General features: G+C 35.6%; 1 protein-coding gene across 3 annotated transcripts in view; it reads left to right on the top strand.

Annotated features, from left to right (window-relative positions):
* Positions 1-25,414, top strand: part of ankfn1 (ankyrin repeat and fibronectin type III domain containing 1) — a 103,369-nt gene that overhangs the window by 26,982 nt on the left and 50,973 nt on the right. For 2 of the 3 annotated variants that reach the window (XM_051124306.1, XM_051124307.1), the window contains one exon: positions 19,388-19,425. In XM_051124306.1, the coding sequence (XP_050980263.1) occupies positions 19,388-19,425 (38 nt within the window). Of the gene's footprint in view, positions 1-19,387; positions 19,426-23,988; positions 24,127-25,414 lie in introns of those variants that run through there. The other variant, XM_051124308.1, reaches the window with a different exon arrangement.

Below are 25,414 nucleotides of genomic sequence, written 5' to 3'. Positions count from 1 at the left end.
GAGTTGCATTTAATTGTTTTTATTAATTTTGAGGGAAACTAAATCTGTTTTTTTTTTTTTTTTTTTTTTTTTTTTGAGTGAGATGAATTAATGCATGTTCACATTTATTCTAGAACTGAAGTAACATCTCACTCCTAATTTCTCTACATATTTTCTTGTAAATTAAAAAGTAATGCGTTACTTTATTAGTTACTTGAAAAAAAGCAATCTGATTACGTAACTCACGTTACTTGTAATGCGTTACCCCAACACTGTTAATCACAATGGTTAAGATTTTGTCAGGGCACATATTAAAGAAATAGTTTAGCCAAAAATGAAAGTTTGCTGAAAATTTACATATCCTCAGATCATCCAAGATGTAAATGAGTGTGGAGAAGTTTAGCATTACACTTGCTCACCAATGGATCCTCTGCAGTGAATGGGTGCCGTCAGAATGAGAGTTCAAACAGCTGAACAAATAATTAACACAACTCCAGCCCATCAATTAACGTCAAAAAATTGTGCATTAATGTGATCTATCGAGACATTTTCAACTTTTTTGGCTAAAATACATAAATAAAGTCCTCTATCCATAATATCGCTTTCTACAGTCAAAAAGCCATTTTGTCTGAATCAGGAGAGAAATATGCACAGATCAAACTTACAAGTGAAAGCAGTTCAAAACATAAAACTATAAAATACGGAGAGTCTGTGGTTGTAATAAATCTTGACATAAGTTTTTGTTTTCATAACCCAAGAGTGAATCATTTGTCAGTCGATTTTCTTTTTTTTTTATTTCACTGGGGTAAATACAGTGCGTGTCTGCGAGCTGTGCACGGGAAAGAACATTGTTGCCACTGTCGTATTTCATCACTCATGACAACCGCAACGAGGTCTCAGAAAAACATTCAAAATGTCAAATTCCAGCAGATCTTTTTTGCATATTTATAGAAGCAAAACTGCTTATAAAATTACTCATTAATGCAGTGACAAACATCACCCATACAAGACAGTCTATGATACTAATTACTTTCGATCAAAATGTTTATCTCATGCCTTTTTCCTGTTAGTTAGACAGTAAACATCACATAAAAACTCTATTGATGCATGTATGTTTTAAAGACGTTGATCCCTCAGAGCTGAAAGCAAAACATGCACAGAGGTTTGCTTGAGCGTACATGTCCATGAGAGCGTTAAAGGAATATTTCACCCATCGATTGTGTTTCCAAACCTATGCTTATACTTTAATGGTCTGATTTTGAAAGACATAGAAACTGTATGGCAAGAGTTGTTTAAAGACATAACAAAAAGAAAAATCTCTTTTTGTCTTTGTGGGTTTGGAACGGTACGAGGGTGAGTAAATAATGACAGTACTTTCATTTTAGTTTCGTTCCCTCCAGACAGGCTAACAAAATAATAGGGCTCAAGGCCCATTGATAATCTGCATACGTTATAAAGATTGAGTGGGAATTTACAGTCCAGCTGGAGATGATTTCCTACTAGTCTAGCAAAAAAATCTTTATTATTCATACATTCCTAGCTCTCCTATAATTTCCTAACAATTGTTCCACTGGAATTGTTCTCTGACCAAAAATATGATAGACTAGAGTTCGAGTTTGTTCTGTGTTCATACCACAGGCAGAATTTCATGTCACCCAGGTGTTTTTTACACCTTGTCAAATGAGAGTGTGGTGTGATAAAGCGGTGCATTTGAATCCTTGGGCCATTTCCAACGAGAAGGATTTCTGAGAAGTGATGTGTACGTTAAAAAAATAAAAAAATAAAAAAATAGTGTGTGTCCAGTCTACAACCCAAGTTCCGTTTTTTCATTCCCAGAATGCTTCTGGATGAGTTGTCAAACTTTATAGCCCCATGGCAGGAGAAAACACAGTTACACAGATATTCCAGAATTTTTCCCTGCTCACAGCTCAGGCATGACTGCATGGAAAATGTCAGTGGAGAGCTCCTTTGTTATGGTGAATAGTAAAGCCTTTAAAATCGAAATGTACCTGAAAGCGGAGTCTGGAAGGCCGTCTGCAGCACTCTTTGTGTAATTATGTTGCCAGGTTATGTCAATCACTCTCTAGCACCAATGGCCATGAAATTCAGAAGGCTAGAGGGTTTGTGTCATTGTGCAAGGATGGTGTTCTGATGTAGGAAAGTCTGAATTGACGCGTAAGTGCGTATCTGTGTCGAAACCGTAAGAAAAACAACTATACAAATCAGTTATTGAGAATATTAGATATCCAGCATAATTAAACCAATTCACAGGCGAACTGCATAAACTCTCACGGTACGATAATATCGCAATATGAGGTCCACGATGTGATATTTACTGCAATATTTTAAAAGCATTAGACAAATTAAGAATTGGATATATATATAATTTATATTTATTTTTTTATTTTTTTATTTATAAGTTAAATTATTCTATCTAATGCACTTTGTGAGTTCAAAATAAGAGTGTTCTTAACTACTACCAACTACCAACCTATGTTCTTAACTAAGAAAACTTGAGTCAGAAAAAAGTCAGTGAATTGACTTGACCTGAACTTTAAAGGGGACGCAACCCTCTTTTTATTTGTGATATACTGTCTCAGTCTAATTTACATTCACACTGGTTTTTTAGGAAGCCAAACAAATGAATATAATAGCCATATATTGTAAAACATTTGCACTGCAAAATAAATGAAAATGAACATTTCATAGGTATATTATTTTTCCTTTACACTACAGTAGGGAAATTCCAAATACTTCTTTACTATTTACTACACTTGAAAAAGATATTTTGAATTTGGACTGCAGTAATGTTACCTGTTTAAACTGCTAGCTGTCAGCAATTCATGCTGCACTTTTAAGCTTTTATTTTGAAGTAAATAGATAAATATGATAATTATGATACTGATAATATCATTACATCCCTATTTCCAATTATTTTTGCCATTAGTGTTTTTTTGGTTTTTAATTCTATAGAAGCCCATTTCTGCCCCGATTAAAAAATAATTTTAAAAAAAGGTTATTGTGACTTTTCATCTCACACATTCAACATCTCTGACTTTTTTTCTCAGAACTGCAAGATACAAACTCACAGTTCTGGCGTTTTCCCCCTCAGAATTATTAGATATAAACTCAGCTGTGAGTTATAAAGTCAGTATTGTGATATAAACTCACAGTTCTGACTTTTTTCTCAGAATTGTGTTGTTCACTTGCAATTGTGTTATAAAGTCAGAATTGCAACTTTATAACACAACTGCGACTTCCTTGCAACTGCGAGTTCATGTCATGCGTTTCTGAGAAAAAATGTTGATTTTTTTTTTTTTTTCAGAATTGTGAGATGTAAACTTGCAGTTGCGAGTTATAAAGTCCAATTCGAAGGGGGAAAAAAGGCTGATATGCTCTCAGAATTGCGAGTTTATATTTCACAATTCTGACTTACTGTCATAATTCACAACTGCATGTTATAAAGTCACAATTTTGAGTTTATATCTCACAAATCTGAAAAAAGTCATTTTTGTGAGAAAAAGAGAATTGTGAGATAAAAAGTCGTAATTTCCTTTTTTGTTTTTTTATTTAGTGGTGAAAACAGGCTTCCATGAAATTCTTTAAAATCTTGAAAAAAAAAAAAAAAGATAAAGGGAACACCAGGTATTAAGACTTTTATGGCTTAATATAGAACATAAGTAATGTCTCTTACTGAAATATGTGGTAGAAAACCCATGAAAGATTTATGTTATTTTAAAAATCCACATCGTTTTATACATATTTTTGTCTATCTGGGGCACCATTATTTCGATGTTGTGAAATGGTTGCACTTGGTGAGCTACTGCCGCTACCTGTTGCTATTTTTGCCACAACACAATTTGGAAAATAAAATACTGATACAATGACCACAGCTATTGAAAAAGCTTACAGATGGTGATGGATATAAGTGTATGCTTGAACCAAATACCATACCATTGATTTTCCACTACAAGGAGTCTAAACGTCCGCTGATTTCGAGTGAAATCCACTCTGAGAAAGTCCTTCAGTGAATGCGGCGTCATGACACGCATCATGTTTACATCCTGTCAAGATGGCATCTAGCGTTTCTTGTCTCTGCCATTCGTAAGCTCTTTCATTAGCTGTGGTCTGCTTAAACCCTCAAAGGCATTAGGGCTAAAGTGGAGAGAACAAAGACGTGGGTCTTTAGGAAGTTTTATTCATCCCATTCTTTTCTCCTCTTCTTATTGCTAGGAAAGCAGTGAAGTCTTACATTGCTTCTCTATTGCTCTTCAACTGAATATCACAACCAAAAGCTGCACAATGTAGTATCTGTGGTTTATTTTCTGAGTTGTATTGAGGTACAAATAGCAACAGGTAATGCCAGTAGCTCACAGAGTGCAACCATTTCATGTCATTGAAATAATGGCGGCCCCCCATAGTGCAAAATATGTTTAAAACGATGTGGATTTTTTAAATAATGTAAATCTTTTATGGGTTTTCTTCAGTAAGAGCCATAATTTATGCTATATTAAGCTATACAAGTCTTAATATCTGGGTCTAAGTCTAAATCCCAGCTTTCCAATGTGCTCTCAGACTTTAAACCTCACTGCATATTGCAGAGAAAAATCTGACAAAAGATATGTTGGATGCTACAGACCAATGCAGTGGTTTATTGCCCTTGCTTAAATGTGTTACCATGGTGCTTGGTTAGTGCTGGTCTGAGGGTCGAGTCTTTCAGCTCAAGGTGCTTAAAGTGTACAATGCTTTAAGCTTTAAAAACCAGTCTTTCCAAAAGCTGGCTCCCAGGAATTGTTACATCTTATGTATTACTGCGTCATTGGGTATTCATCTCGAAATCTTCAGGCAGAAGAACCTCTTTGAAAAATAGATCTTCTGATTGTTACAGAACAACCACTTGAGCCTTCATTCATGCTGGAATAGCATCTCCACAAGCATCTTCACATGATTGCGGAATGGATTTCAATTAGTGTTGATTGATAATAGCAAAGCCTGTTCTAAGAAACTTTCACCAGCTATTATTTCTTGCATTGTATGGAGAATCTCCTGCAGAGTTTCTTTTCAGAAAAACTCTGTCTTCAAGGTTAGCGTATTATGAGCTAACTCACTGCTTTCCAACCCCTCCTTCTGGTGCCCCTAGTTCCTGCGCTCCAGCGTAAGGTCTACATTCCTGCTAGGACTTTTCTGGGATGTTTACCTCCAGACTTCTCTCAGACGTCCTGTCCTGTCTCCCCTCCTCCTCCACGTTGTGGCGGTCTCTGGCAGCGCCTGCCGGATTCCTTCGTGTCTATCACTCTAATCAGGCGGCCAGACTCATTACAGAGTCCACTTAGTCAAGCGCCGCCAAAAAGAGAGCTTGCCTGCTGTCTAACGGGGGAGGGCTATTTTCTTTTCATTTGGACGGGGTGCGGTGGTCTACTTCGACAGACTTGCTTTCTACAGGTTTAAGTGTGGTTGCCTTATATGAAAGTTTACTTCATTAAGAGACCATAAGGGGGCAAGCTTGCCCTCTCTCTGCCATGCCGGAGCTGCTGTCTAGCCGAAGGTGATGAGCGTGGGTAGAAGACGTTCCAGAACAATTTCAAAGCCGTGTTGCACCCAGACGTTGTAACAGTTTGGATAACAATGTGCAGCAGCCTAGTTTGAATCTCTGATTTCAGATGTTTATGAATGTCTTGTTTGTGTGGGTGGAATCAATTTAGCAGCACATTAAGACGGAAAAGAAAATGCCAGGGCATCTTACTAAGTTATGAAGAGGAGAATTACAAGATGTGCATTTGCCAAATATTTCAGTGTTTTCCATGAATTATTCATGTAATGCCATGAAGTATAGATCTTATATAGTAAAAGTACACTGGGGTTCAAAAGTGTCAGTTTAACAATAAATTTAATTTATATAATTTATATCAGTGTAACAAATATATGCATTCAAAATTGCATTCGAGCTGACAAGTTTGTGTAAAATGGGATGATAATGTAATCCACCATGATTTAAGAATCATCCAAAACTTCAATGGAACCTAGAACATGTTTGGTTTTTCAATAGTGTAGAAGTTTATATATGGTCTTTTTCCACCTTTTTGTCATTTTGAATATTAAAAGAAACTGTTATTTGCAGATTTACGCGACAAAAATAGAGAGTTTTAGACTCTACCGTACCATGGTAAAAACAAGCATCCAAATGTAAGCATAAAATGTGGAAAAAAAGTATTATTTTCACGTCAACATCCCTTTTAAGTACCTCAAAATCAGCAAATTTATGCATTCAAGCTAACAGAAATCTACAAGTTTGTGTAAAATCGGATGATAATGTAGTTCACCATGATCTAAAAATTGTACAGAATCTTCAATGGAACCAAGAACAGCGGGTCACATGCTTAGTTTTTCAAGAAAAAGTGGAAAAAATCACTAAAAACTGTGACAAAAATCACTGATTTTCAGTGGTAAAAAAGCACCCAAATGTAAGCATGAAATTTTTCACATCAACTTCCCTTTAATGTACCTCAAATACCTCCCCATATGTATATGTGTGTGTATATATATATATATATATATAATTCATGTAATACCATGAAGTATAGATCTTATATAGTAAAAGGTACATTGGTGATCAAAAGTGGCAATGAAATTGCTTCTATTATGCATCCTTTTCTAGTTTAACAATAAACTTGATTCATACAATTATATCAGCATAACAATTTTTTTGAAGTTTTAAAAAAAAACAACTTTTTTTAGACCTGTAGAAATAGAATTAATATGGAATGGGCGGGATAGAGCAATGTCTAGTAATATATTAATCCGATATCATGCTATACAGCTCAGATAATGCTCATTATCAAAAACAGTAACATCTGTAAAAATTGTAACAACCTCATTTTTAGATGGTGAAATTTAATTGTTCTGACTGTTTGAGTTATTAAAATTTACCCTCAGGCTTCCATAGTAGCATACATAATAACCAGTAAAAACACAAACATAGGCCTATAGCACCTCAATACCATGGTATAAAAATTAACTACATGGTTTAGGTGTTTGTATGAAGAACAGTGGTGTTAGCATAAATGTACAAACGCTATAGATCAATCACAAAATACTGTAATTATATTCCATTTCTCCTTTAATACATTTAATACATGTTTACATTAATAAGATAATACAATTCGATATATCCCACATTTCTGTTGCAATACCATAGTGCAGTCAGTGTTACAGTAAAGTAAATCTATGGTAAATGATTCTGACTGTATCGTGCACCGTGTTTCTTCTGTTTGTCAGCACTGTTTCATCTGTTTAAATCGCTGAGTCATTGTGTTCTTCACCGAATTCAAGCACTTCATTCTGGATCTGCTCTAGTAAACTTACGCTCTGCTGCTGTTTGTTGTGATCCGAGCGGATAAATGGTCCGTGTGGCATGCTTCAAATGACTAGCGCTTTTATCCATAACGTGATTCTTGTCTTTCCTAACCCAAATTTAAGACCACTTAAAAATATAATTCTTTCTTTTCTTTTACTAAATAAGGTATTTCATACTTTTTTTATGACTTTAAAATTTTTAAATTCTGGACATTTGGCAGTATGGGGTGGGTCGTTTGAACCACTCGAAACCCCCCCTTCCAGTAGGCATGCTATTTTGTTGTTTTGGGTTTACTATGCAAGCAAAAGTAAGCCACTTCAAGCTAGTCACTCCCCTGGTGGTAACTATTAGTGATGTCACTGTACTGAGCCAGTCAAAGCTATTTGTCCCCAAACAAATCATAAATGAGCCAACAGGAAATGGCAAGAGGAAATCTTTTGTGTCCTAGCATTCCTCATTTGCAAGTCAAGTTGGATAAAAACATTCGCTACATGAATAAATGTAAATGTCTTTCATGACACATTTAGAAAAAAAATAACTCAATATATTTCAAGGAAACTGCACGGTGTTTGGTAGCACGCTAATTGGACAAATTAGTTAGCGTGAGCACAGCTATAATTGCAGCCCGTGAGGAAGCCGGAGGTGTATGACCTCAAATTACTGTAATCAATAATTCACTTTGACTAATTTATATAGGGCTCAGTCAAGATGCATAGTGGACGGCAGGGCATTTAAATGCTAATTGCTTAGCAGCCGAAGGACCATTATGGACGCCTGGTTTATCTAATCTGCCCTCTGAACTCCGCCAAGAGTCTTCTGCTTCTTGACCCAGCTTAAAAGATCGTACTCGGCCGAAACCGAAGTCTGTTTTCAGCTCTGGACGTAATGAATGAAGCGAACAGCTTGAACTGAACTCAAATAACCTCTTTCTGTAGATTAGGCTAGGCAAGCTCGGAGCTGACAGCCAAGACAGTCAAGGGCTTCTAGAACTTCTCACTTCACTGTGCTAATTTGAACAAGGCCTTTATTTTTCTATTTGTCAGTAGAGTAAACTGTAGCATGGTTGTTAAACCTCTCCCAGGCCCAATTAGGGGAGCAATGCTAGCATTCATAGCCCAGATCTCACTTCTGGTCTGGGAGGAAGAGGGGGCTGTGGTGATGCCCCTGGCAGCCCGGTCCTGGCAGCTTCCAGCCCTTGTGGCAGCAATATTAAGTGACTGCTGAAATTCATGGCCTGCGCAACCATTTTATATGTCTAGGTGACAACCGGCTTTCATACGGCGCAGGCGTTCAGCAACACATTAGCAAATTGTGCCGTTTCATTATTCATTAGGGTGCTGTCATGCGGGAACGCACCGGCCTGGTCTGAGAAACATGAGCGCTCCCTTTACGACGATTACCACCAGTTCTTGGCTTATCAGACTGAAGCTTCAATAAGTGAAGCATGTTTTGCAACAAGCTCTTATGCAAGTGTGAAATCACTTTTAATGTGGTGAGAAAATGATCTGAATCATTAACATATTAATTAACTTTATGTACTTTATGTTCCATATGCAAATGGTTGACACATCCTGCAGTGTTACACTTTAAATTCAGTCTAGCATTATTCAGCACAGCATTATTTTATAATTATCATACATGCAGCTCTTTCAGCTTATATTAATTAAGAGACTACAGGGAGTGTTTGTGCTTTAAATTAATGTGACAACACAAAACAATTTTAAATAAAACAGTGATGAAGGTAAAAAAAGGCCACACAATTCGCTAAAACACGGGAGTGACAACCACATTTGACAACCGCATTAACTCCTGAAAAATACAGGTAATTCTACGCAGTGTGTACAGAACCGAACTGAACAATTAGTTGTTAATGATGTATTTAAATGCACATCAGAAATGTGTCTTTGTCTGTATGTGAGAGGTAAGAAAATAACAGTGAAAGAAGTCTTAAAGGGGTCATCGGATGCCCATTTCCCAGTTGATTCTGATTCTTTAGGGTCTTAATGAAAAGTCTATAATATACTTTGGTTAAAAATTCTCAATGGTACTGTAAAACAACACCCTTTTTACCTTGACAAAATCATCTCTCTAAAAATCATCCTATTCTGGTCGAGGTTGCTTTAAATGTTAATGAGCTCTGCTCGCCCCGCCCCTCTTTTCACTCTGTGGAGTGACGAGCCTGTTTACTTTAGCGGCATTTAGCCGCTAAACTTGCTAACTAGCAAGGAAAGGTGATTGCAAAGATTCATAAAAAAAACCCTTATACTCACTTCTGCTGTAAGTGGAGCTGGATCATGATTGATTTGCACGAACATAGACAGATATATGTAGATCGGGAGGCGCATTCCATTCACAAACAAACGTAATCCACTGCATCTTCAGTGTTGGGAGTAAACCGGGTCTGAGGTAAGACGCTCATGTCAATCAACTATCATGGGAGCGGCCTCTGTCGGTGTGATGGCAGAATGGCTCGATTTGAAAAAGGGGATATTATTTTTACAGATTAATTAAAAACCACTGCATGGATTTTTATCATTATAGGGTAGATTTGTACATACACTGCCAACACACATTAATGTTCAAACAACATGTAAAAGTGAACTTTGCATCTGATGACCTCTTTAACCTCAGCACATTTTAACACGAGCTAGCTGCACTCACGAGTATTGTGGTAAAGTGTCAGTGTTGCCAGATCTTCATAAAAAAACCCAGCAAACAAGGACAAGCACAAAAAACACTAAAAGACCCAAATGCTTTATGAAAAAAAATCATATATCTCCTATCCACAACAGACCACTTTGTTAACAACATGAAGTGCCTAGCTTTATGAGCTAAGACTAAACAACATGCCTAAAAGCGCTTGTAAATATGAGGACATGGCAATACTGCAAGACAGCACTCTCTAAAGCAGCCTCCCTAATAAATAAAACACAGCACGTCTGTCAGCGGTAGTTTAGTTAAAATCAATGTACAAAAATGAGTCCTTAGAGAAAAAATGGCAGATACCAAACTGTTTAATTCTTTCTCCCGCAAGATGCCAAAATGTTGCTATAGTTACAAATGCAGGAGGGACTGCTGTTCCATACACACATAGAACGATAATTTACGTGACTCACTCCTGCATTTAAATGCGGTTGTCACTCCTGAAACTCGCAGTGTGTACGTGGCCATAGTGGATAATGAAAATGAATGTTTTAATATTTTAAAATCAAATTTTGATGTTGATAAAAAACAGGGTTACTGACACATCATGTATTAAGCACTCAAATGTAAGCGTGAAATGTGAAAAAAGGTATTATTTTTAATTATTTTCAACTTCCCTTTAATGTACCTCATATATATATATATATATATATATATATATATATATATATATATATATATATATATAAGCAAATTTTTTAATACCATTACTCCAGTCACACGGTCCTTCAGAAATCATTCTAATATTCTGATTTGCAGCTCCAAAAACATTTGCTAAATAAAAGTATTAATTTCTCTAATTTCTTTCCCAATAAATAAATAAATAAATTATACTGACCAAAAGTTTTACTTTTCAGATTAATGCTGATCTTTGGATCTTTCTATTCATCAAAGAATCCTCAAAAAAAAAAAAAATGAAACAAAACAAAAAAAAACTCAGGAATAAATTACACTTAAAAATATATATTAAAAAAGAAAGCAGTTATTTTAAATAGTATTTTTTTTTTTTTTTTTTTTTTTTTTTTTTTTTTTTTTTACAATATTACTGATTTTGCTGTTTTTTTGATCAAATAAATGCAGACATGGTGAGCATAATTTACTTCTTTAAAAAACAAAAAATCTTACTGTTCAAAAATGTTTGACTGGTAGTGTTTGTATATAATATAATTTATTTATATATATATTAAAGAGCGGCAAAATGGTATTTATTGCTTGAATTTCCTACTTAAATGGACAGAATTTGACGGACAATTTTGGACAAAGTCTAGCGCAACCTCTGATATATATATATATATATATGTGTATATATATATAATATGGATCTGAATGAATAAAATGATTGATTTCTTTCAAGAAAATTCATACAGTCTTACTGAACCCAATATATATACTTTATATAATATATAAAATGTATGAAACTATAATATGCAGAATATATAAAACAGTAGCTTTATTGTAACTTATAGCCACAGTTTTAGATTATCTTCCCCATCACAGGTTAACACATTCTTGGTGCTTCAGTGAAAATCAACTGTGATGCAGCAGTGGAGAGAGATTTAGCACATGCTTCCATGGCAGAAGCAGGATTGTTCGGTATTGTGAAAAGAATTGCTGTGGTTTTTATTTGACGTGTTTATAAAGGGAAATGGTAAAAGCCATCTATCTGTAAGTCTTCACTAGTAAGCTCACAAGACCAGATGTCTGTCCATCCAAGCAGATATTTCGGGATGGTGAATGCTTCCGTTTCCTGTCTGCCAGTGTGTTAGATTCTGATGTGAGAGTGTTTGCTCCCAGCATTTATCTGTCCACCGTATGCACAGCTGCGACCCGTTTTTCTGCTGTGTGGAGGTGTCAGTTTTAGTATGAGCTTTCAGACACCTGGTTTATAGCTTGATGCCTCACTTTAACACATTATATGAATGAATGAACTCTGTTTGGTGCTGTTTGCTTTTAGGTTGTGTTCAATCTTCAGACCTGTCGGAGTCATGCGACGAAACTTTTAGTAGAGCAGTGTTCTGCATCACAGACAGAAAGACTTTATCAGTGCATTGTCTAGGTCTCTGTTCGTGTTTTAAAGCAATTACTGCTCTTCCAGGCTCCTTTTACTCCCACAGATTGACAGCTGTCGGCCCTGAACTGTTGTATTAGCCCAGAAGGTCCACTGACATTAAAAAGCAGGCGCAGACAAGAGCAGCCCTGTGTCGTGTTCCCGACAGAGCTTCCTGAGTGTGACATTTCACCAAAATCAACAAGCTGTCAATAGCAATTCTCTCGATTAGAAATCTCAAAGCCGCTAAGCTCAAAGTGCTGGTCGGCTGGCATTTGCAGCTCTCAAGACATTTTGCTGTGTTCACATTTTCACGCGGTTTAAGACTGCACTCTTATTTTTGCTGGATTTTGTTTGATCTTAATGTTCAATTCAAAAACATGGCCTTGCTGAGTATGACGAAAGTCTGTTTACATCAAGTCAACTGACTCGGTAAAGTAACTGACCTCATTGCTTGCAAATTTGTTTCAAAATTTGTGTCTTGCACTTTACACTTTTCGCTTGACTGGATATCAGCTTCTATACCCAATTCATTGAATGGATTAACCATTGTGCTGTTTAATGTTCTTTGTGGAAACTGTCATGATTTATAAATTTTTTTTTTTCTTTTATTTCCACCAAAATATTAACATTTTCATGAACAAAGTTAAAAAGAGCCGCATTTAATTGAAATAGAAATCTTTTGTAACATTGTAAATGTCTTAACTGTCACTTTTTGAACAATTTAATTTAATGTATTAACTTATTAATATTATTAAAGTATTAATTTCATTAAAATATAGTAAATCTTATTGAACCCAAAACTTTTAATGATAGTGTATATTTAAAATTAAAAAAAAATATATATATATATGTGTGTGTGTGTATGTATGTATGTATGTGTGTGTGTGTGTGTATGTATGTGTATATATATATATATATATATATATATGTATATGTGTGTGTGTGTGTATATATGTATGTATATGTGTGTGTGTGTGTGTGTATATGTATGTATGTGTGTGTGTGTGTGTGTATATATGTATGTATGTGTGTGTGTGTGTGTGTGTGTATATATGTATATGTGTGTGTGTGTGTATATATGTATGTATATGTGTGTGTGTGTGTGTATATATGTATGTATGTGTGTGTGTGTGTGTGTATATATATATAGCGGTAAATGTAAATCTGGAATCTTTAAATTGTTTGTTATAAATTATAAATTTATAAATTATAAATGTAACATTATAAATATCTTTACTGTCACTTTTGAACAATTTAATTTTACTTTTTAATTTATTCATATTATTAAAGTATTAATTTCATTTAAATATACTAAATCTTATTAAAAACTAAACTTTTGAATGATAGTGTATATTTAAAATAAATATATATATATATATGTGTGTGTGTGTGTATATATATATATATATATATATATATTTCTGTAAATGTAAATCTGGTCTATATAGACATTAATATTAATAAAAACTGAGATCTTTAAATTGTCAAGATTGTGTCTTATTAACATCAAATTTGCAATAAAAACTTTTCCTTTTTTTTTTAGCTCACCAAAAATTCCTTTTTTCAGGATCCGTTAGCCACTGTGCATGCAGCGTAGCATAGATTTCATTTAATTAATAAAGGATTTTCATTTGAACCCAGACTGAATGTACTCTCTAAGAAGATAATTCTGACCCAAAAAGGTGGGACTTACAGCTAATATTGAGAGTTCCTCCTATTTCTACAAGTTGTTGGTCTCATTCTCTCTAGTGTGAGTACATTAGCCAAGGTTTACATGATGTTGTCTATACACCATATATATCAGATATTCAGCATTTACAGTATGTGTGAAAAATCTAACCTGCCAGAAAGAGTAGTTTATGGCAGTGTGGGCGAATTGGATGTCAGTTTGTTTCACACAATTACACTCGTAATGATCATTGTCATTCATCTCCAGCTGATCTCATCAAGACGCTATGTGAGCAGATAAGCAACGTTCATGGGGGACTCAGTCCCTCTTGGATATATTCACGACTCTTCACTCTATGAGCTTTGTTAGGAAGCATGACTTCAGTCACAGACGCTGCTGGGTTTGGAATAGAACATCGTGTACCACACACTGTGGCAAATGTGTCATCCTCAATGGAAATTGATTCAGCTTGTTTTGAACATCTCAGTTACGTGAGTCACATCATATACTTCAGTATGTGAAAATGTTTTTCTTTACTTTGTTCAAGAGAAGAAGGTTCATGGCTATTGAGCCTTCTGTCGATTTTAACCAGAAGAACTGTCTGGACAGTCTAGCAAGTGTATTTTCTTTTCTTTTTAAGTCAGTGTGATACATAGTGATGCTATTTTTGTGCAGATATTGACTGAGTATTTTCAACATCCAGTAGCACAAAGCACATCAGCCTCTACAGGTCTACAGATAATTATTTCATAATTGCTCATTTCTTTTCTTTGGTTATTTAAGGCTGATTGCCTTGCGTTCCTGTTTCCGTTTCATATTAAAGCTAATTAAGGACTCCTTTCATGAGAATTAACTTTTTAAGAGTTGGTTTCCTTGAACAAATTATGCATAAAGTGGTTACCAGTGTATGAGTGGTGTGTGAGCAGACTTTTGAAATGAGGTTGCAACGTCTCTCTGTGGTTGAGAGTAATAATTTTCAAGTTTACTTTTACACTATTTTTGTATATTGAACGCTGTTTACCTTAAAGGATTAGTTCACTTCCAGAATAAAACATTCCTGATAATTTAGTCACCCCATGTCATCCAAGATGTTCATGTCTTTCTTTCTTCAGTTGAAAAGAAATTAAGGTTTTTGAGGAAAACATTCCAGGATTTGTCTTCATATAGTGGACTTTAATGGGGATCAGCGGGTTGAAGGTCCAAATTGCTGTTTCAGTTCAGCTCCACATGAGGAATAAGGGTCTTATCTAGTGAAATGATTGGTCATTTTCTCAAAAAAAAAAAAAAAAAAATTGACATACTTTTTAACCACAAATGCTTGTCTTGCACATCTACGTTTGATGTTTGACTTTGCACGTTTGTTTTGTAAACACTGGGACGGTACTGACGCCTTACATAATTCGTCAGGTTGAGCTAGTGCAAGATGAGCATTTGTGGTTAGAAATTATATAAATAAATTTTTTTTATAGAAAATGACCAATCGTTTTTTTTTTACTAGATAAGACCTTGGATGGGATCGTGTAGAGACTATTTAAGCTGCATTGAAACTGCAACTTAGACCTTCAACCCGTCGGCCGCCATTAAAGTCCACTGTGTGGAGAAAAATCCTGGAATGTTTTTCTTAAAAACCTTAATTTTTTTCAACTGAAGAAAGAAAGACATGAACATCTTGGATGACATGGGGGTGAGTAAATTAGGAAATTTTTATTCTAAAAGTAACAACCAATACATTGAATGATTATATACTTTTAAAGTGCCTCTATTATGGATTATGAAAGATTCACATTTTGGCTTTGGGAGTCCCTAGCAACAGGCTGACATGCATGCAAGGTCAAAAAACACTTTCATTGTCTTATAATATGCATTTATTTTTTCCTTTTTTGCTCAACGACTCAAAAATGATTCGCTCAAGGAATCATTTGTCCAAACCACTCCTTTGTGTGATGCTAATCTGCAGTGATTGGTCCGATGACCCAGTCTGTTGTGATTGGTCGGAAACGGAACACCCATGACCATTACATTAAACACTCAAACAGCAATAGTATATGCGTTAGCAATGCAGAAATGTATTCATAAAGAACTGCAGTTTGTACACCAACGTATTGCTCTATTCTTTATCAGAACTCCAAGTAACAACAACGTCAAACATTCACTATTCATCGACACATTTCTAGACAATTGTGAGTGAACAGATATTGCTTGTCCACTTTCAGAAAAAATGTTCCTGTCATTTACTCACCCCCCATGTCATCCAAGATATTCATGTCTTTCTTTCTTCAGTCGCAAAGAATGTAAGGTTTTTGAGGAAAACATTTCAGGATTTTTCCCCATACAGTGGTGCTTAATGGATTGAAGGTTAAAAATGCAGTTTCAATGCAGCTTCAAAGGGTTCTAAACGATCCCAGCTGAGGAATAGGGGGGTTAACTAGTAAAACGATTGGTCATTTTCTTAAAAAAATATATTATTTATACACTTTTTAACCACAAATGCTCGTCTTGTCTGGTTCTGCGAGGCACATGCGTACTCTGTGTACTCTCCGGTTCAAGACAGTTAGGGTATGTCTTAAAACTCCCATCTCATTTTCTCCTCTAACTTCAAAATCGTTTCAACATTGCTGTTTTATCTTTTTTTTGTAAAAGGCGTTTGACCTTCCTTGCATGTTCACTTTGTAAACACTGGGTAGGTACTTCTGCAGCGATGTAGGACAATTTTGAAGTTGGAGGAGAAAATGAGATGGGAGTTTTTCGACATACCCTAACTGTACCCTAACGGATTTACCCTTACAGTGCAAAGCACAGCATCTTCTCAACACGATGCTATCCACAGGAATACGCTACTGTGTTTGAGGGAGGGGGCTGTTCAAGTTTTCCCGGGTCTGCGTGTGCAACAAGTGGGCGGCCAAAATGCTAATGTTTCACGTTGATGTCAACATGAAACAGCGACTCGTTTAAATTGTTCTGAATCTACTATTTCTTTTTAAAAGACAACAACTTTATACACGGTGCACTTTCAGATTTAAAACTTTGCAAGATGTTTTCTTTCACTTAGAGCTGTGTAACACACTCCATAATAAAGGAACTTTAAAAAGTATCTTCATGGAATGTTTACGTTATACAAAAGGTTCTTTATAGGTTCTTTAGATGTTTAAAATGTTCTTAAAGGAGAAGTCAACTTCCAGAACAAAAATTTACAGATAATGTGCTCACCCCTTGTCATCCCAGATGTTCATGTCTTTATTTCTTCAGTCATAAAGAAATTATATTTTTTGAGGAAAACATTTCAGCATTTTTCTTCATATAATGGACTGATATGGTGCCCTGAGTTTGAACTTCCAAAATGCAGTTTAAATGCGGCCTTAGATGATCCCAAATGTGGCTGTAAATGATCCCACTAAGGAAGGGTCTTATCTAGCAAAACGATCAGTTATTTTCATAAAAATAATACAATTTAAACACTTTTTAATCTCAAATACTCACCTTGTCTTGCTGTGCCTGAACTCTGTGTATTCTGGCTCAAGACAGTTAGGGTATGTCGAAAAACTCCAATCATATTTTCTCCCTCAACTTCAAAATCGTCCTACATGGTTGCAAAAGTACCACCCCAGTCTATGCAAAGTAAACATGCAAAGAAGATCAAACACCCTTAACAAAAAAATGTAAAAGCAATATAGGACGGTTTTGAAGTTGAGAGAGAACATGAGATGGGAATTTTTCGACATACTCTACCTGTCATGAACCGGACAAAAACAGAGTTTAGGGAGAGACAAGACGAGCGTTTGAGATTAAAATGTATATAAATTGTATTATTTTAATGAAAATAACCGTTCGTTTCGCTAGATAAGGCCATTCTTTCTCAGCTGGGATTGTTTACAACTGCATTTGGGATCGTTTGAAGCCGCATTTAAACTGCTTTTTTGAAGTTCAAAATCAAGGCACCATATCAGTCCATTATATGGAGAAAAACCCTGAAATGCTTTCCTCAAAAAACTATATTTTTTAGGAGTGTATTTGCTATTTATTAAAAATTACTGAAATTAAAACATTAGTCAGATTAAGATTTTTAAAGGTTTAGCATTTTTATGTTGCTCCAAAAATATCAATAGAAAAAAAAAAAAAATCAATAGTAGCAATGCAGTAATATCATTAAATGTGACCCTGGACCACAAAACCAATAATAAGGGTTCATACTTCATCTGAAAGCTGAATAAATAAGCAATATTTGGCCAAGATACAGCTATTTGAAAATCTGGAATCTGAGGGTGCTAAAAATCTAAATATTGAGAAAATCGCCATTAAAGTTACCCAGATAAAGTTCTTAGCAATGCATATTACTAATCAAAAATTTACAAACTATCTTCATGGAACATGATCTTTACTTAATATCCTAATGATTTTTGGCATAAAAGAAAAATCAATAATTTTAACCCATACAGTGTATTTTTGGCTGGTTTTTGGCAGGGTCACATATGTGGCTTTTATTTGCCCCTACTATTTTTATTTTTTTTTAAGCTATTTTTAGTACTATTGAAGTTCTTATCCTCACCTTTTTTTCACACTTTTATTCATCAAACCCACAGGTGTCATGATGGTTGCAGACATAAAAAAGCAGCTCTGTTTTAACCAAACCTAAAACCGGCTCACTCACAGATCGTTTCATGTTTTAGCCATTTTAAGATTCGGTCGTGACTGAATGGTGTGGAGTTGTTTGCTTTATAAATAATCCATTCATTGACAGTAGTTTGACCTAACAAGTAAAATAAGTGGTTTAATTATTGTTCCATTCCTTTTTCATTGTTCTCTATTTCAATTAGCATATTTTAGATTTGTTTTATTTTTGTATTATTTTTTAATCTAAATTTTTTTTTCCCTTGTCTCCTCTGAAAAACATTCCTGCTTTGTTTATAATTGCATAAAATACCAAAGACCACATAAAAACAAAGTACCGTACACTGTATCAGGTCAAGCATTGTACAAATTTATTTTTGCACACTTCACCCATAATAGCACTTATGACACATTTTACTTCGGGTGAGTTTCATGCATTGGTAGCTGATCGATGTGGACAGTTTTCAGCACTTGTACATGGCGTTAGATGTCAGATGAAAGGATATGCACATCTACTGGAAAGGTAATTTTCAAAACATATTCTCGAAAGTTGCTATGACAACAGTGAGACTGCCATTCCCAGGCGTGAGGACACAGTTTCTGGTAACAGAAGTGCTTTGGTGTCTGCCTTGATTATGGTGTAATTAGAAAATTGAATATTTCTATTTGGCTTTGCCGTAGTAGAGTGTTAATATCATTAAGTCACCTTACGTAAGCAACGAGGGGCCACATTTACACATCTGTTTTACGCATCGGTTTGTCTGCTGTGGAATTCTAGAATAGTAATTCAGGCACTTAAGTTTCATGCATTTTTGTCATGTTGACTTTATTTGACTTATGGGTAATTCGATACTTATACAGTATAGTATTGGTTTTGAAAAGTTCATAACTGTATAACATATGATTTACTTTTTAAGCAAAAGCCTAAAAGTGACAGTTTTTAAACAATGTTTTGAGTAACGGTTTGGTTAAGTGTTAATATAAATGATGTTTGAAATCCTATTTTTTTGTTTATTTGTTTTTACAGAGTCTTGGAGTCACTGGCAGATACGAAACGCATAAAAAGTAAGTGGTTTAATTTACATGCTTTACCTGCTAAAACTAAAAATGCAATTGCCGGAAATGCACAGGGAGAAGATGAAAACAGTGAACAGATGTTGAACTAATGATTTCACTATCAAATGTCGTATTGTTCGCAAACCTGACACACTTGAGGAAACGCAGCTCGGTATGAACTCTTTATTTATTTATTAATTAATGCAAGGCAGTAAAACGCTGTGTTTTTGATTTGGACATGTTCAGAACCAAGCTATCAGAAGGTCTTGTTATCACAAAAGAGGTTTAAACCTGTTTGTTTTGTGTTTTTTTTATGAGCGTTATCACAGTGCAATTTTTCTTCTAATCAAAATGCACAGAGGGGCATGTTTCTAGGCTATTGGTTTTATCAATATGAATCCACAGGGGGTTTGTTAAGGCATAGACACCATCACTCAGTAGTAGCCAATATCCGAGAATGTTATGTGCGCTATTATTAGAAAATAATTGGCTGTTCTGGTCACCTGCTCAGATGGAACTTCATGACGGTTTGCTTTGTGACATCTCAATTTGATTGAACTATCAGCAGCATTTACTGTTTGATAATGCATTTATTCATTCATCTGTTGCAGTTTATTCATGAGCAAAAGCAATGCATTTGCTGATGAATATGTTAACATTAAAGGTCAATGAATGGAAGGTACCACTTCATAACACCATGTTTGTAGCCTTCAATCCATTTTGTTGCAGTGAAGGGGAATTATTCTAAATATAACACTTAGAAATTGTGCTTGGTTCTGTGGCAATTGGCAGTGTGTAATAGCTCTACAGGTGTTTGGCATTCCATTTGATTCCGTTTTTACAGCTCAGCGCAACAATACTTTTTTTTACAACCAGAAGAGCCTCTTAAACGTTTTTAAACCCCTAACCTGTCAGTTTGTTTGGGTAATAGTGTGTTTGCATGCACATGTCTAATAGCTGCAAAGGGAAACTGTTCTGAATGCTTCCCCCTTGGTGCGAAACCATGCTGCCTGCAGTCTGAATCAGTGGAGCCCATGGTATCCATTAAGAAATATGGCACTAGTAGCGTTGCCATGGAGATCAACTCAATGGAAGCCGCGTTTAAGCCTCAGGAAGACATAATCAAGTCCTTTGGCTTTCATTCCAGAGATGTGTGCTGCAACAGTGTGCTGGTGAGATACTGTATTGTTTTGCAATTTAATGATTTGTATTATTTCATATTTAACATCTAAGCCACAGACTTAAAAGTAAAGGAATAGGTCAGCCAAAAATGAAAATTTGCTTAAAATGTACTCACCCTCAGGCCATCCAAGATGTAGATGAGCTCGCCAATCAGTCGTCTGCAGTGAATGGGTGCCGTCAGACAGTTCAAACAGCTGATAAAAAATAATCACGGATATCCACAAGTAATCCGCACGACTTTAGTCCATCAGTTAACATCTTGTGAAATAAAGCTGTGAGTTTTTAAAAAACAAATCCATCATTAAGGCGTTTTAACTTTAACCCGTCGCTTCTAGCCCAAAAATATGAGTCCATAATCCATAATAAGGTGGTTCTTCAATTAAAAAAATGCCCATCACCTGTTGTCCTCTCACTTCAGACATCCACCGACAACTGTTTTGGACTGTTTTCGCTTGCTCTTCTGATTCAGACGCAATATTATGGATAGAGGACTTGTATTTAAGCCAAAAGCAATGTTTTGAAGTTATAAATGTCTTAATGATAGATTTATTTTTTTTACAAACATGCAGCTTTTGGCTTTACAAGATCGAAACTGATGGACTGTTTTGACTCTCATTCTGACGGCACCCATTCACAAATTAAGAATTTTTTGATGAAATCCGAGAGCTTTCTGACCCTGCATAGACCGCAACACAGCTATCACGTTCAAGGCCAAAAAAGGTAGTAAGGACATCATTAAAATAGTCCATGTGACATCAGTGGTTCAACTGTAATTTTAGAAAGCGATGAGAAGACTTTTTGTGCGCAAAGAAAACAAAAATAACGCATTAATTCAACAGTTTCTTCTCTTCTGTGTCAGTCTTTGATGCGTGTTCATAAGAACACCAGGACACATAAGAAATAGGTCTGTCAAAAATGAAAATTTGCTGAAAATGTACTCACCAAGGCCATCCAAAATGTAGATGAGTAGATGAGCTCACCAATCGATCATCTGCAGTGAATGGGTGCCATCATACTTAGATTTCAAACAGCTGATAAAAAATAATCACGGTTATCCACAAGTAATCCACACTGAATATACTTCAGTCTATCAATTAACATCTTGTGATGTAAAAAGCTGTGTTTTTGTAAAAAACAAATCCATCATTAAGGCGTTTTAACTTTGACCCATAGCTTTCAAGCCAAAAATATAGTCCATAAATATTCCATAATCCATACTAACGATTCTTCCAGTAAAAAAAATTCTGTCCACTGTTGTACTTTCAGATCAAAATTGGACTGTTTTCACTTGATCTGTGCATATTTCTCTTCTGATTCAGACTAAATTACTTTTTCACCGGTGAAAGCAATATTATGGATAGAGGGCTCGTATTTAAGCAAGAAGCAATGGTTTGAAGTTATAAATGTCTTAATGATACATTTATTTTTTTTTTACAAAGATGCAGCTTTTGGCTTCACAAGATCAAAACTGATGGACTGGAGTCGTGTGGATTAATTGTAGATCATTGTGATGTTATTATCAGCTGTTTTGACTCTCATTCTGATGGCACCCATTCACAAATTAAGAATTTTTTGATGAAATCCGAGAGCTTTCTGACCCTGCATAGACAGCAATGCAACTACCACGTTCAAGGCCCAGAAAGGTAGTATGGACATTGTTAAAATAGTCCATGTGACATCAGTGGTTCAACCGAAATGTTGTGAAGCTACAAGAATATTTTTTGTGTGCAAAGAAAACAAAAATGACTTCATTCAACATTTTTTTCTCTTTTTTGAACGTGTCACTTGCATTGCTCTCTATGCAGGGTTGGAAAGCTCTCGGATTTCAGTAGAAACGTCATAATTCATGTTCGATGAACGAATGTCTTATGGGTTTGGAACGTCATGAGGGTGAGTAATTAATGACAGAATTATCCCTTTAAGTCATTATTCACTAAAAATCTTGTTTGACAGCTGTGGTCACCATTCACTTTCATTGTATGGACAACAGCATCTTGAACTCCTTTTGTGGTCCACAGAGAAAAGAAAGTCGTACTGATTTTGAAAGACATGAAATTGAGTAAATACAGACAGAATTTAATACTACTACTAGAGCACTGTACAAATTAAGTCTGGCCAGAAAAAAATGACTTTATCTTTAAAATAGCTGATGGCTGACAAAAATAAAAGTTTGAATGTCATAATCATCTATTCGTTTCCTATGACCAGTGATAACATCAGGACCAGTTGTCAACTGCATGATTTATCCTCGGTCAGTCGAGACACTCTCTGGCTTACTTTTCACTTATGGATGTACCCCGCTCATGACACGGGGAGACTTTAAAGTGACGCTACCAGTCGAAACGTTGCTTTTGATGTCCGAATTTCATGCCAGAAAAAGAAGAGTCCAGGTTGTTCTCAGGATGAGTTGTACTTTCACTGACACAAATTGTTCTGAATTATAGTTTCGGTATATAGCCAAATTGACGCTGACTCACACTAGCCTGGGACACAGAAATCCATGTTGCCCACACATAGAGGTAACACTCGAGTTTGTTAAGGAGGGTTACGTAAAGATCTCTTTAATGTTTATATAAGCTTTATACGACACTTGACTTTTATACGCTGAAGGGTTGAATCACAGAGTCCTTAATCGTGTGCCAATACTTTAGCTTAACAAATTTAGTCATTAAAACAGTCACAGTTTGCTAAACTCAGTATTTTCAAGTTTTGTTGCCTACAGTGGGCACCTTCAGTTAGTTCACCCAAATTTACTCACCCTTGCGTTGTTCCAAACTTGTATGACTTCTGTGGAATATAAATTGTCTTAGTATCTCTTTGTCTATAAGTGGAAGTCAGTAGGCTTCAATTTGGTGTTCATTTTTGGTCAAACTTTGCATTTGAGTAGTATTGTATTCATTGGAATTTAACTCATAAGCCAAGCAAACATCATTTTTATTTATAAAATCTTGCAGACTGTTGATAATTCACTCTCCAAGTTCTTAGAGCATGATTTTGGCTCTAATATCCACTTCCCACTTTTTCTGCTCATTGCAGTAGCCGTTTTAAGACTAATCGCCATCCTACATATGTTTAGCCTGAGGAATCAGCGCATGATATTGTGGTTTTGACTGCCAGTAAACAGTATTTTTAGTTTTTGAACAAAATGCTAATAGAAACCAAGCCTGCAAGCCCATACCCCCGATGAGATGTGCGTCTCAGAGCTGTTGTCGTGGTCTTTGTTTTGCCTGCCATGCAAATGGAACACTTAGCCTTGAGCTGCGGAGAGGAGCCGTGCACAAAAGCCTGCTGAGAAGAGAGCGCTTGCTCTTTCACGCCGTCGTGACTTGGTATACTGCGTTCTGATTGGCTACTCGCTACCCCCCCTTCTGCAGGTTTCTTGTCTTTCCATGCGTAAGAAATATCTGGAAGCAGCTGCAATGCGAGACGACTGGATCAGGTTGGAGATGACATGAGTTTAGAAGTGGTTTTGTGATATTTACAACTTCACATGAAGTTCCGAGTGCTCACAAAGCCTTCAAGCAATAGGTACGAAAAGAAACGCTGTCTTTTTTTATCTTCTTCCATTTGCATCACTGGTTCTACCTGTTTTCACACCTTTCTTTTGTGCTTTTAGTCATCCTACACTTGTTGGCCTGGTTTCCTTATTGTTTCCTTCCAGTATCACTTTTAACTTCCTCTTGACGTTAGAAAGAAACTAAGCCCTTTTTAACAGAGCCACTACATGTTGACAGTGTTATCTGTCTTGCTTTTGTAAATTTGCTTCTTTGTCCCAATGCTGCCAAACATGAGGAATTGAGTTTATAAAGCGTAATGTTGCACGGAGGGATTCCCGTAGGCCACGGGATGCAATACCGCTGTAAAAAAGTGGCAGTAAACATTCAGGAAACACTAATTAATTCATTTATTTACTTGTTATCAGAGATTGCCTTGGGCTGAGTGGTGCACAATGATGCTGAGTTTTATTTTATTTATTTATTTATTTTTTCCTAATACCCTTTCACAGGTTTCTACTGATAGCGATGACATGGGTATCTCGCTGTACCATTAGTGTCAGTTTTCATTAAGCTTGTGTCCCCTGAATGCTCGCATGCAAGACGATGAGGGCTTTGCTTTTAAGCTGCAGCTATGGAAACAGCTTTGTTCTGCCCTCATGGAAAATGTTCTTCTAAATTTTTGCCATTATATTTGAACTGTTTTGACGCAGTTCCCTCTTAAAGAGACCAACTCCTTATACCTGGTGTATATATCTGATGTCATTTCAGTAAATATTCCCTGACTTATGCATGTGAGACAGTTTTAGTTCCTGAAAGCATGTGTTGAGAGTTAGTATTTAAGCATTAGTATATATATATTTTACTAAGTTTAGCTGTGCTTGAAATTGCTGTTTTATACAGCATACAGGCATGTGAGGTGGGTTGTTTATATAAAACAGATTATAATATTATTTTATAATAGGGCTGCCACGATTCCTCGATTCAGTTCAAATTCTCAATTATAAAAAAACCTAGATTGCATTTTGCCCTTGTCAAGTAACCTGGTGCATTACACTGACGAGAATCCATGAAATGCATTCTTAAATTATAATAAAACAATATTAGTGTGAATTCACAAACTACGATTAAATTAAATGAATTTGAAGCGAAGCAGTTTTAATATATGCACTTTAATTATTTACGTACGTGCGTCTCAGTTCACAGTAAATGCTGCTCCACACAAACAATTATCATTTACATGTGTGGAGCATCTCAAACTCCATCTCTGCATATTGTTGTGAGTTTATAATGTTCATCTGGGAATGCAACATGCACCATTT

The sequence above is a fragment of the Labeo rohita genome, chromosome 12 (assembly GCF_022985175.1).
Source record: "Labeo rohita strain BAU-BD-2019 chromosome 12, IGBB_LRoh.1.0, whole genome shotgun sequence".
Lineage (NCBI taxonomy): Eukaryota > Metazoa > Chordata > Actinopteri > Cypriniformes > Cyprinidae > Labeo > Labeo rohita.
This window is presented reverse-complemented; position numbering and strand designations above follow the sequence as displayed.